This window comes from Cajanus cajan, chromosome 6 (genome assembly GCF_000230855.2).
Source record: "Cajanus cajan strain Asha chromosome 6, NIPB_CcT2T_4, whole genome shotgun sequence".
Taxonomy (NCBI): Eukaryota; Viridiplantae; Streptophyta; class Magnoliopsida; order Fabales; family Fabaceae; genus Cajanus; species Cajanus cajan.
The window spans coordinates 9,102,875-9,117,048 of record NC_138522.1 but is presented as its reverse complement, the minus strand read 5'-3'; the positions used below and the strand labels follow the sequence as shown (position 1 = coordinate 9,117,048).

General features: G+C 29.4%; 2 protein-coding genes across 2 annotated transcripts; one reads left to right on the top strand and one right to left on the bottom strand.

Moving 5' to 3' along the window:
- The first annotated feature begins 3,503 nt into the window (after positions 1 to 3,503).
- Positions 3,504 to 3,854, top strand: LOC145958540 (secreted RxLR effector protein 161-like). Its single transcript, XM_083076041.1, has one exon. The coding sequence runs from the start codon at positions 3,504 to 3,506 to the stop codon at positions 3,852 to 3,854; it is 351 nt and encodes a 116-aa protein (XP_082932167.1).
- Positions 3,855 to 4,846: 992 nt separating this feature from the next.
- Positions 4,847 to 10,151, bottom strand: LOC109815177 (aminoaldehyde dehydrogenase 1, peroxisomal). Its single transcript, XM_020379819.3, has 15 exons — positions 9,981 to 10,151; positions 9,592 to 9,734; positions 8,920 to 9,000; positions 8,683 to 8,831; positions 8,203 to 8,295; positions 8,000 to 8,123; positions 7,800 to 7,865; positions 7,568 to 7,634; positions 7,312 to 7,388; positions 6,986 to 7,099; positions 6,378 to 6,455; positions 6,136 to 6,287; positions 5,966 to 6,026; positions 5,744 to 5,850; positions 4,847 to 5,144 (listed from the first exon to the last, which is right to left on the bottom strand). The coding sequence occupies exons 1-15, from the start codon at positions 10,087 to 10,089 to the stop codon at positions 5,054 to 5,056; spliced, it is 1,512 nt and encodes a 503-aa protein (XP_020235408.1). The 5' UTR covers positions 10,090 to 10,151; the 3' UTR covers positions 4,847 to 5,053.
- Positions 10,152 to 14,174: the final 4,023 nt, after the last annotated feature.

Here is a 14,174-nt window from a genome sequence, read left to right as displayed (position 1 = left end):
TTTTGTTGGGTGTGGGTATGTGAATGTTCTGAGGTTGGGCACAAGCTGAGTTGCGGTAGGCGTGAATTGTATTTTGGTGATGTGGTGTAGTTGTGATGCTTTGCACGTATTAATGTTGATGTTGGTTCATATATGTATGATATATGGAGTAAATTGGTGCTAGATTCATATGTATGCTTGGAAATGATATATATGGTTTAAACATAATGTCGGACTGATGAAGAATGTTAGACTAATGTAGAATGATTAGTTTTTAGTGCTTGATTGATATTAGGACGTTATTATTGATGTTGGATTACTATATATATATATATATATATATATATATATATATATATATATATATATATATATATATTAGTTTATTTTGTATATGAAACAAGCGTTTTCGTTATTACTATATATACATATATATGTTTTGTTATCTTGGTCGACTATAATTGTATGATTTACTAAATATAAATGTTGTAGCGGATCGTTATAAATAATAATAAGAAATAGACTATCGACACCTTTTTTAACGCTTTATTTTTAAAGCATTATCTATTTTTGGTTAAAAATCATAAATTTTAATAAATTTTATCATTAAATTAGAAAAAAAAACTAATTAAATATAAAATTGTTACTCATAAACTTTGTAATTTTTAATATATAGTTTTTATTAAATTTTAACTAATAATAAATAGAATATTAAAAACATTTTTGGTAATAATTATAGCTTGATAAGTCAAATCACGGAAACTGTTTCATATTCAAGCATGGATATATACGCCGAATATTCCACGGCACCATGCAATGGGTTGCTTGAAGGGAAGAAAAGGATGAGACTATAGTGCATAGAGATGAAGAAAACGAGAGTGTAGATTCTAAATCTTGAGAAATATAAATTGTTGGTCCAATCATGTGACATTAATGCCCAACCTCGAAGATCAATTACTTTTCCATCAAGATAGGGGAAAAGCTGTGATTCAATGGCTGCAAATTTCTTTCTTCTTCTCGAAGCTGTGTGGGCCCAAAGGTCTAAAATTGTATTAAATCAATTAATAAAGTGATTTTTTTTCAATGATTATTTATCGTCACTATCATCGATAAGAATACTTTTAGATTTGTTATCTTAAGAAAAATTACAACGAACTCTGTTAGATTCTATACCGTAAAATTCAAAGGTTAAACCTACTTATTCGTAATTATATATATATATATATATATATATATTAAATCGATAAAAATATATATTAATATTCATATGTTTAATGAATAATTGAATCGTGAAATTTTTTTGAAATTTTATGAAATTGATCTTGAGTTGTCATTTATATATAAATACTTTTCTTTAAGATAATATTTTTTTGGTGTAAAAAGTCTCGAATTCAAGATTTTATTATATGAAATATCTATCGACTTTATCGATAATTAATTTTTATCAAGAAATCTAGTTGATTATTTTTATTTGGATCTCCCGTACCAACAATATTTTTTTTTTCTTATTTAAGACTTGAACTCAAAATATTATTTAAGAGAATATAGTCTAATACCACTTGAACTAATGATTTGTCGATTTTTTTTATATATTTTATAATCATAGTATAAGAATGAAGTGCTCATCATTGAAAATAAGGACAAATCTTTGTTAGAGACCATGAACGCACACAAGGTGAGTGTTCCCATTCTTGCATAGTCTATTATTGAATTTGTCACACAAAACTCACCAATTAATATATTTATGAATGAAGATATCATATTAAACTCAATTGTTATTTGCACAATTGCTTCAATTGTTAGATGTTATTAGCTGTCTTAAGGGACTAAAACAAAGATTTTTTTTAATTATATAAATAAAAAGTTCAATTTTAACTTTGAGAGATAAAAAAATTACTCAAATTTTAAGAAATTAAAAATAGCCTTAAATATATTTTTTGTTAATATGAAATAACATATTTTGATTTTAGTCCTTATTTTCTTTTTTATTTTTCATCCTCCAAAATTTAAAATCGATAATTTTTGTTCCTTAAAAGATGAACAAATTTTGATTTTGATCCCTATAAAATGTTTTTATTTGATTTTCATCTTTCTAAAACTTAAAGGCACTATTGAATATCACATGTTATTTGGTGAATAGGTCTTCTTCAACAACTATTGAATACAAGACTCCAAAAGAAATGTGGTCAGACTCTGTGACAAATTATTCAATTTTGTGTGTATTTGAGTGTCCGACCTATGCTCATGTTAATGAGGGAAAGTTGGAATCAAGAGCTAAGAAATGCATATTTTTGGGTTATCAAGATGGTATAAAAGAGTACAGGTTGTGACACCCTAAAAGACTAAAACCCATGATTAGTAGAGACGTGAGTTTTGATAAGAGACAACCATGCTTAACCCAAGACCATGAATATAAAGTTGAATTTCATGGTGCTCCCAAAAAGGTAGAACTTGAAACTAGGCCACCTCAAAGGCATGATAGACTAGAGGAGACACAATATAAAGTCATAATGCTAGAGTCTACATATATATTGGCTATAGATACGTCAAGAAGACAACCTAGGCCACCGCAAAGATATGATAACTTTTTCGTTTTTGCACTTAGTATGGCAGAAAACATTAATGAGCAGGAACCTAGTTCGTTCCATGAGGCAATTAATTGTATGGATTGGTGCCATGAAATAAGAACTTGAATCCTTTCACAAGTATCAAAGTTAGAAACTTGTTGATAAACCAATTAATCAAAAGATTATGGGTTACAAGTGGATATTCAAGAAGAAAGAAAGAATAAGGTTCAAAGTAAGACTTGTTGCAAAAGGATTTACACAAAGAGGAGATATTGACTTTAATGAAGTTCTTTCCCCTGTTGTAAAGCATAGTTCTATTTAAGTGCATCTTGCTTTGGTGTCTCAACATGACTTGGAGTTAGAGTAACTATATGTAAAGACAACCTTTCTCCATGATTTGGAGGAATGGATTTATATTCAACAACCAAAAAGGTTTGTTATCCAAGAAAAGAAAATCATGTGTCCATTGAAGAAGTCACTATATGGGTTGAAGCAGTCACCCATGCAATGTATAAACAAATTGACTCATTTATGATTAATATTAGATATACAAGAAGTGAGTATGATAGTATTATTTATCATAAGAAATTTCCTGACAACTCCTATATTTACTTATTTATTTTGATGACATGCTAATAACATGTAAGTATCCAACTAAGATAACAAGGTATGGCACAATTAAGTGGTGAATCTAAGATGAAAGATTTTAGTCTAACAAGAAGAACTCTTGGTATAAAGATCATACGAGATCAAAAAGTTGGAAGATTATGTTTATCTCAAAAGAGTTATATTGAAAAGTTCTAGAGAGATTTGGAATGCTAAATGCAAAAAAAAATTAGTACACCTTTTGCAACTCCTTTTAAATTATCTACAAAAATGTCACCACATATAAAAGATGAGGAGGAGTTTATGTCTTGAGTGCCTTATTCTAATGCAGTTGGAAGTCTGATGTAAGCCATGGTTTATACTAGACTAGATATTGCACATGCAGTGAGTGTTGTTAGTTGTTATATGGATAATACAGCCAAAGGATCATTGACAAGTTGTGAAGTGGATTCTCAAGTACTTGAAGGGTTCAACAAACGTAGATTTAGTGTTGGAAGAGGAACAAATAATAGACATGTTACTAGATTTTGTGATTCAAACTATACTAGTGATCTTGATTGCAAGAGGTCCTTGACTGATTATATTTTCACACTTAGTGATAGTGCTATTAGTTGGCATGCAACTTCATGGTCCACTATTGCCTTGTCAACTACAAAAGTAGAGTATATGGCAACTATAAGAGTAGTGAAGGAATCTTTATAACTTAAAGGTATTGTTGGTGATCTTGGTGTAAGTCAGAAGGACATTATAATGTTTTGTGATAATCAAAGCGCTACTTACTTAAAAAGGACCCAAATGTATCATGATAGGACAAAACATATTGATGTCAAGATGCATTTCATTCTTGATGTCACAAGACGAGGTGGTGTGTTAATAGAAAACATTGGTACTTCTAATAATCTAGCAGACGTGATGACAAAATCTCTTCCATCAGTAAAGTTTAAACATTGTTTAGACTTAGTTGGAGTTACAAATAAGAAGTGAGTAGAGCAACACAAAAGAACAATGAAAACTACCTATGTAATTCAAGCTAAGGTATAGATTTGTGATGTATGACTTGAATATGTTTACCATATATAGTAAATAATTATAAACCATTCATTAAATTAATGATTTAATGTTAACCATTCATAACAAGAGATTTGTGTTACTTGTATTTTAATATAAACAAGTATATAAGATTATAACAACTCATTCAAGTAGAAGAGAGAAAACAATAAGATTTAATCTTTAAAGAACATTATGTGAGTTAAAAAATTTATTGAGAATTCATCTTTTTCATTTTATTTTTTCTTAATAATAGAGATTTTTCTAGTGTCGATTATCTTTAGTATAGATATATTTCTCCTTCAAATACGAATTATCATAACAAATTTACTTATTTTCACCTCATCATAAAATTATTACTACAAAGTGTTACAAATCAATTTAGGTTTTCTTTAGTCCAATTATATTTTCAGCTTGTTTTTACCTTAAAAAATAAAAGCTTAGTCAAAGACCTTTTATGAAAGTTCTAAAAAAAAAAAAATTAAGTCGCCTTTCACTATAATATTTTGGTAAAATTTTCTAATTATAATTGGAGTTTCACTTAACGTATGTGATAAAAGTCTGCATCAAAGATGAGCATCACTTATTAAAGTAAAACTCCTAACTAAAAGGCAACACTAAAAGCACATAAAAAATTGCATGCAAACTTTTTAAAAAGAAAATGTCTTTGATGAAGCCATTCAAAGTTTCAAATATTGGAGGGGACCAGAACCAATAAGATAAAATCTACACAACCCAGCACTAGCATGGCCATGAAACAATTTATTGTTACATGTACACATTGTACAATGTTTTCTCAAATTAAGATCATTACCACACGTTATTCCATGCCAGATTTTAGAACTCTAATTATATCACAGCTTTGAAGGAGACTGATACCAACCCCACTGTTCATCAGATATGTATTGGGTCACTTGCTTCACACTTAAATAGTTCTCCAGTCCCCTGAAACAATAAATAAAAACTCAGACCTAGATTCTCAAGTGATAAAAGAGTCTAGATGTAGCCTAACCAATATTTGCATTTAATAAATGCTTACAATGCACCACGTACAACATATGAATCTCATTCCCCATTTGGCAGCTCATATTCACAACTAATGATATCATTGTGAATTTCAAATGAAGTGTTTTGAAAAAATTGCATTGCTACTCAATTTTGATTCTTTTAAAGGTTTGATTAACTTTTTTTAATTCATATAATCTTATGAAATTTACTTTTTAATTTTTATAATTAAAAATATCCAATTTAAATTCCTATATATATCATTTTTGTTTCTTTTTAATATTTATAGTTGCATAAACTTTACCTCTTAGTTCTTATAGAAATAAATAACAGCTACTAAAACAAACAAAAATCATATGTAAAAGGACTAAAATTAAAATTTTTTAACTATAAAGACTAAAAAGTAAAATTTATAAAATTATAATGAGTAAACTAATAATTAAACATTTTTTCATTTTCTCACATTTACAATCTAAATGAGGGTGAAAGGCATTAAAATTGACATCCTCTTAAGCTGATTTAGGAAATAAGAGTAATACCATTCTCCCAATTCTCGACCAAAACCACTACGTTTAATGCCTCCCCATGGAGCTTGAATGAAGCTTGGTTGAGCACAGTTTATCCATACAATTCCAGCCTGAATAGCCTGCACAAAAGCAACACAAACACAAAAATATAAAAAACTAGTCAATAACACAAAAACCATTTCTTTTACCTTTTTTTTTAATTTTTTTTTAATGATAATCTAGGATCATTCTCACCTTAGATAGGCGCTCACATCTTTCTAGATCTTTTGACATCACAGCAGACCCTAATCCGTAGCTGTGACATAACAAATTATATACAACATTGATTAACAACAATGCACAAGTTAAGAAAAATAATTTACATGTGAAATTAATATCAGTTTCCAGAAAAATCATCAACTCACTGGGTGTCATTTGCTAGTTCAATAGCTTCTTCCTCGGTACTGAATGTTTTCACTGACAGTACAGGTCCAAAAACTTCTTCTCTCCAAATTTGCATGGAGGTAGTCACGTTAGTTATGATGGTTGGTTCAACAAAGTACCCCTTTTTTAAATGCTGCCATTAAATTTGACAAATCTATCATTTCTCATGATAAATGCAGAAATATATAACCGATCACACACTAGAGTTTATATATAATCATACCTCTGGGCGAGATCCACCAGTCAAAATTGTTGCACCCTCACTCTTAGCATTTGAGATAAAATTCAACACTTTTTTATACTGAATCATATAATCCAAATATTAGATATTGCATCATGTTGGTTCAAAACAAGTAATAGGGCATAAACAATTCAGTGATACCACACTAACATGATTGCTCTATACTACATGCGACTTGATCATAATCAGTGATACCACATACCATACATTTTCATTTTGGATAATGGAGAAGGCATTAATAAACACAAGAAGAAATTCAGAAGTCTGTGTTAGCGTAAGGTTTCAGGATTACATATCAAATTCAAATTTCAAACAATATATTCAACCCAAAAGTGCTGCATTAGGGGAAGAAATAAGTGTTATAAGAAAGTTAACAAGCCCGGTAGGAGCTATTATGTTAACATCGATAAATATGCATATAGGAAACTTTGGCCCAAAGAAATAAGTGTAAAGGAAGAATAAGCTTGATATTTGCATTTTTACGTAATGCTATCAAAAATTAAATGAAAGAAACCTCCTTTTACATTATTAAAGGAAGAGAGAGCGAGTAAATATATGGTACATACAGAAGTTATAAACATTAAACATACCTGTCCTTCACTAACAATAGGACCTAGCCTGCAACCTTCTTCCAAGGGATCCGAAATTTTGATGTTTTTGGCCCATTTCACAAGCCTATTCACAAATTCTGTAGCTATACTTTCCTGAAACCATAAAAGCACCTCACTTTATCAATTTTCAAGACACAGCCAACACAATTGCTACAAAGATTATAGTCAAAATTCTACTATTATCTAAATCTGAACCTTCCCATTTATGCAGCAAAATAAGATAAGTGAGCTACAAATACTTGTTTGTGAACAGGGAAATGTGTTATGTATGAAATGAAAAATCAATAGCCGTCTATTAAACTTACATGCACAATAAGGCGAGATGTTGCACTGCATATCTGACCATTTGTAAAGAAGCAACCAAAGATTGTCCATTCAGCAGCTGTTTAAATCATGGAGAAAAGAAAAATAAATGGTAAATGGTAAATGACCATCTGTTTGTATTCTGTAATGGGTTCTAGGTACCCAAATTTTACTCATCTACAATCACGCAATCAGTTTCATAGGATCAACAATGCAAGATAACATAGTCTATCCATAAAAAAAATAAAAGGCACTTACTCTTATCAAGGTCAACATCCTCAAAAACAATGATTGGGCTTTTCCCACCAAGCTCTAGTGAAACAGGCTGCCAACAAGCAACAACAAATTTACTATTACAAGAGCTCACAATGAAAAGAGAATGAAAATATGAAAGGAAAAATAAAAAGGGTTTCTATCATTTTTTTGTATGCAACTATGCATGTTCAATATGAATTGTACATGATGAGCATACAATACTTCTTAAAAATACCTTGACTAGCTGTGCTGCAGCTGTCATAATCTTGCTCCCAGTTACAGAGCTTCCAGTAAAGGCAACCTGTTGAAAAGTTAAATATCAGACACAATGGCATAGGAGCTTTTCAAAGTCATAGCAAAGGAACAATACATGCAACATATAGAATGAACTATATCCCCATATATGATTCTAATAATAACTAGAAACGGTTGAACCTTGGCCACATCTGGATGAGAAGCCAGAGGAGCACCAGCTTCATGGCCTAATCCAGTGACAATATTTAACACCCCTGGAGGAAGGCCCACTTCTCTGCATATTTCAGCCAGCTCCAAACAAGTCCTAAAATTGTGAATGATAAGACAGCATAAGAAACCAGCATAACAAATAATAAAGTTTGCAATCGTAGATGAGCACATACACAGATGCCAATTCAGATGGCTTCAATATTGCAGTACAACCAGCAGCCAGAGCAGGAGCAACTTTCCATGTAGCCATTAAGAGAGGATAGTTCCTAATTCATAACATAAACCAATACCAAATCATTTCATTAGCTATTCAATACATTCAATCAGAAATTGACATCATTGATATTGTGAATGCTTCATTTTCCTATGCAAGTAAACTGAACAGAATCAAGGCCAATGCAGCCTGGCTCGATAACTGGGAAACACACTAGATAAAAGCTAGTGCCTGACTAAGCATACAAGCTTATAAAGAATTTTAAGAATTTTATTAGAAAATACTTTTTATTTTCGATAGAGAAGTTCTCAAAAGCTATTGTAAACTGGATCCTATCAGACTCTAGATGAACTATGTTCAGTTAATCAAGAATGTATAAACCGGTAAATTTCATTGAAAAAGAATGCATAAGTAGTTAAAATGAAGAAACAGCAGATACCATGGAGTAATTAATGCAACAACCCCAAGGGGCTCCTTGAGAACATAACTCTTGAAGGTCTCCATAGGAAGGGATACAGGAGCCTTTTGCTTTGCATCCAACCCTTCGGCAAGCTCCGCATAGTAGTTAAAACAACCAATAACATCATCCTACATCATAAAATCACAGATCCAAATAAGCAAATCACTCATGGCAACATCAGTTATTGCTTTTCTAATGTCAGTTGTCACCACTTACCAGGTCTGCCAATGCTTCCTCTAGCGGTTTTCCACAATCAATTGCTTCGAGTTTTCCTAGTTCATCCTTTTTCTCCGTTATCTGTGAGAAAAAAAAGGTGTCAACACATGCACACGTATTTCTGTGAACACATCTAAGTGAGTAACTATGATTTTTATTGATCTAAAATATTTTAGTGAACACATAATATTCCTAGACGGAAACCAAAGACTAATTCTTCCAATTACAAAGATGCATCTAAAAGTCTTGAACAATTATCTTGATTCTTTGCATTAAATTTTATCAAAATTAAACAAAAATGACTTAAATATTTTAAATTATATATATTATGTAAATTTAATATAAATTAATGAAATATTAAACTATTTTATATTAATATTAAAATTTATAAATATAATCATATGATAAAAACTTTTAATCCAATAGTAATTATTATTATTTTTGTTTGCACCACCAAATATATCCTCCAAGTGAAGGTTGGAGAAACTAATTCCTTTCGTAAAGTTGCTACCGAGAAATCAGACATGTTTAAAGAGCACAGTTATCTACCAACTTTGCTGGATAATACTATGCTATTTGATGTAACTTGTAACTTTGTAAGTTGATCTATGATTGGGAAATAGAAACATATTTAATTAGTTAAAGTAAAAATAAAAATAAAAAAGAAGTAACCTTTGAAGCGATGGCTCGAAGATAACGAGCACGAAGGGAGCCAGGAGCAGCTGACCAATCTCTGCCCTTGTTCCGGGACAGTGCTCTTTTAGCAGCATCCACAGCAAGCTCAACATCTTCCTTAGTTCCACCTGGGATATTCCCTGATCCAACACCAATCACATCAAGTCAAAACTTGGAATCACAAGTGAAGTGGTTATTATTTAGTAATTACTAGTACTATTAACCTGTCATAATCATTAAAATTTTAAACTTAGAATCACTAGTGAAGTGGTTATTATTTAGTAATTACTAGTACTATTAACATGTCATAGTCATAAAAATTTAAAACTGCCACCATGTTGGTAAAGTTTAGTTTAGACAAAATGAAAAGAGAAAAGAAAAGGAACCTATTATGTCTTCAGTGGCGGGGTTGATGATCGGAATCCTGTTGTTGAGAACTGGGACTCTCCACTCTCCATCTATGAATAGTTGTCTACTGGGTACTGAGATTGCCATTTTTTTTCTCTTCTCACTCCCTCTCTCTCTCTCTCTCTCTCTGCTATGTTGCTGTCTATAATGGTGCAAGATAATATATAATATGACATGATTGAAGCTACCTCATGTTCTTGGTAATGAGTCATCACAGTTTTTTTTTCTTTTTTTTTTATTTGCTTTTTTTGTCGGTACCAAACTAGCAATTATCCAATCTTTTTATTGACTTTTCATTAATTGGCATGATTTCATTGCTTGTACGTTATTCTTTCCACGTTCTGATTGTTAAATTGATCGATCTAAGGACATTATTCAGTTAAGAACTCTTACACTTGTAGCAGTTACATATACATTTTATTTTCAAGTTGTAAACAGAGTTGTTTTTTAATGGTTTAATTAAGCATAATTCTACTTTCTACAGATGTTGATTACTTTATATATATATATATATATATATATATATATATATATATTCTATAAAAAGAGATCCGTTTATTTTAAGAGTACATCTATTTAAACTTACTTTGTTCAATAACTCATGTTCTACATCAAATTTTAATGATCCAACCGTTAAATTTGAAGTTCTTAATACATAGATCAAGTTTACAAATTTTTAAAAAATTTAAAAATTATTTGATACTTCATTTTATTAATTTAAATTGATGAATAATTATAAATTATTTTATATATTAATTTAAATTAATAAAACGAAATTTATAAATTTGACCTATGTATTAAAAACCTTAAATTTAACAATTAGATCGTTAAAATTTAATGTAAAATATGAGTTATTGAACAAAGTAAGTCTAGATTAGAATAAACGCATCACTCTCTCTATATATTATAACAGAAAAAGAGTAATGAATGAGACTTGAAATACTCGTTGGCATAGAATACTTTATTAATATTTATTATTTTTCTTGTTTATTTGTTTTTTTTTTCAAATCTAGCTCTTGTCCAGCCAATACTTTCTCTACTTCTCTCAATTACTCGTTTTATAGATAAGAAGGTATTAGGAATTAGACTTTTTGATAAAATGCAAATTCCATGTATAAAAGAACTTTAAGAAATTATTTGTTAGAATTAAATTAAAGCAAAAAGTGTTATGAAAGGTTTTTTTTTTTTTTTTGGTTAAAAATTACACTCTTCTCTACATGAAACTTTAACTATTTTTAAATTTTTTCGTTAAAATTTCATAAACTTTTGTTTTAAAAAAAAAGTCATTACCAAAATATTCTTTACACTCCTTTATTATGTTAAAATAAAGGTTTAAATATGTTTTTAGTCTCTGAAATTTAAGAAAAATTTATTTTTAGTCCCTCAAATTTAAAACTGTTATTTTTAGTCCCTGTAATTTTTAAAAATCTTATTTTAGTCCATCAAGTCACCAATAATATATTTAAAAGTGACAAATTAAAACGGTTATATAATATCAACTAGATTTAATGTGATGTTTTCACTAACAGAGATATCAATAGGTAGATTTTATGCAATAATGTATGATAAATTTTTTAACAAAATTTGAATATAAGGACTAAAATAAGATTTTTTGAAATTGTAAGAACTAAAAACAATAATTTTAAATTTGAGGGACCAAAAATAAATTTACTATAAATTTGAGGGACTAAAAATATATTTAAATATAAAATAAATGTTTTCCTCCCTTAATAAATTCAAATATATTACACTTTAATAATTTATCTGATAATTTGCATACTTAATTATTATTTTAAAAGTTATTATGAATTTTCTAAAATTATATATATATATAATTTATTTTAATTAATATCTTTACAAAATATTTAATCAATGAAGTTAATATAATTTGTTTTATAAATATTTAAATAAAATATTATTTTCATTACATATTATTAATTATATGCATTAAAATTAATATATAAATATTTAAGTATCATTTAATTTTTAGTAAAAAAATTATTTAATTGATATTACTAATACAATATTTTAATGATATATAAATAATTTAGGCTTTTATGGAAAAGTATTATTTATTATATTTAACTAATGTAATGCTAAAAAATATATATGAAATAATAATATTTAACTAAATATATATTAAAAAAAATATTATTAAATAAAATAAATTTTTTAAATAATTTTATTTATTTATATATATTTGGCCTATATATAAAAGTATACATATATATTTTATATGGTTTTTATTTTATTTATTATTTTAAAAAATTAATTTAAATTTGATTATATATTTGTCAATTTTTTTAATCAAATGAGTAAATAAAATAAAAATATTTTAAAATATATTTTAAGTAAGAGTATATTATTGATGAATAATTAAATTATAATTATAATTTTTTATAAATAATTAAATTATTTTTTTTTTAAAATTTTATAATTATTATTGTTTGGTAATATTAATTTAATATAATAGGAGAATAATAATATTTGCATCTCAAAAAGATAAAAGGATAATTTATTTAATATTTTAACATAAAAGGTGGATAATATAAGACTTCTTATTTTAATGCTTATATATTACTTTTAATAATATAATTAATACTATATAACGAAAATATTATTTTATTTAAATATTTTTAAAAATGTTAAATTAACTACATTGATTAAATATAATTTTGATATTAGTCTTCAATTTTATTATTCTTATATATATATATATATATATATATATATATTATTTTGATGTATTGTAACGTAGTGAGGAGATTTTTGAGTTTAGTTGACTCTAGAGAGAGAATAGTATATAAGGGTTTCTCTGAGAAGGGAACTTCATAAGTTCATTCTCAAAGAAACTAGAGAGAAGTTTTAGAGAGATGGACTCTAGGTCCGTGAGCTCCTTTCTCTCTCAAATTTCTCTGGTTGATTCTTCTTCTTCTTCTCTAGATCTCTAACTTCTTCTGTCTTCTCTTGGAATTTAGGCTAGGAAGTTTGATTTTGAAGGATTGAAGTTCGGGAGTCGAGCTCGGAGGAAAGTTTTTCTTCTTCCCAAATTCTTGGCTGTTCGAAGCCAATTTTCAGGTAAGGGAAGCTATATTGTCTGTTGTTTGATTGTAAATGAGTTTAGGAACTCAAATGATGCTTGAATTCGGAGGATTCATGGTTGGATTGAAGAGCTTCTCATTTTTTTCGGGGTTTTGGGAAAAATGAGGTTTTTGATGATTTTGATGCCTTGAGAAGTTGCATGTTGAATCTGAGGTTGTTTCTGAGTTGTATGAAGTCTATGCATTTCATTTCATGGATTGTATGTGGTTGAAGTTGCTGATTTTCAAGTTTTGAAGAAATTTTCGAGGTTTTTGGAGGTTTCTGGTTGAACATGTGTCGGGCACAGTTCTTTGCACCGAGCGTGCATTCATCAGGGACCACCATTGTCAAATCACGCCGGGCATGAGGCTGGTTGCGCTGGGCGTGATTTGAAGTGGGAAGTCTCTAGATAGATCACGTCAGGTGTGAAAGGAACCACGCCAGGCGCGCTATCAGACATGGGCCTTGTGTTTTTGGTTACTGATATGGCGCTGGGCGTGATCTGAGCACGCCAGGCAGGCAGACTCATTGGGAGTCTCTGTCTGGGGTTGCGCCGGGCGTATGATAAGTGCACCGAGCACGGAGACCTCTGTAGGTCTCTGTTAAGACTCTTATGAGTCTCTATTTGATTTTGCGTTGGCGTGATCTTAAGGCGTTGGGCGTGAGTATGTCTGGTCTTTAAGTTTGTATGGAAGTTGTAGCCTTGGATGTTTGCTTTCCAATGGCGCTGGAATCACCCAAAAAGGAGGTCTAGAACTCTAGATATGGATGTTTTAGTGAAGAGGGGTCAAGCTGCCATCATTGGTTATAGATGTTGCGGTTTTTAGAAAGTTTAACAAGGTAGATGAAGGAATTAGGACTTGATGTCTTCATGAGAGTTGTAGGAAATCTTCTTATCTTTCATATGAGATAAGGATAAGAATGGTAGGAGTAGTATAACTTCTGATACACTATTTTATGTGAAGGTTTCCATTTCACAAGAAGTGATTTGGTTAAGTTGAAAGTTGTTTTAGGTGCTTAGGTTGATTGGTGTTGTTTGGGTGGGTAAGTTGGCATGATAGATGGGTTGTAAACATGTAGTGTGACTTGTG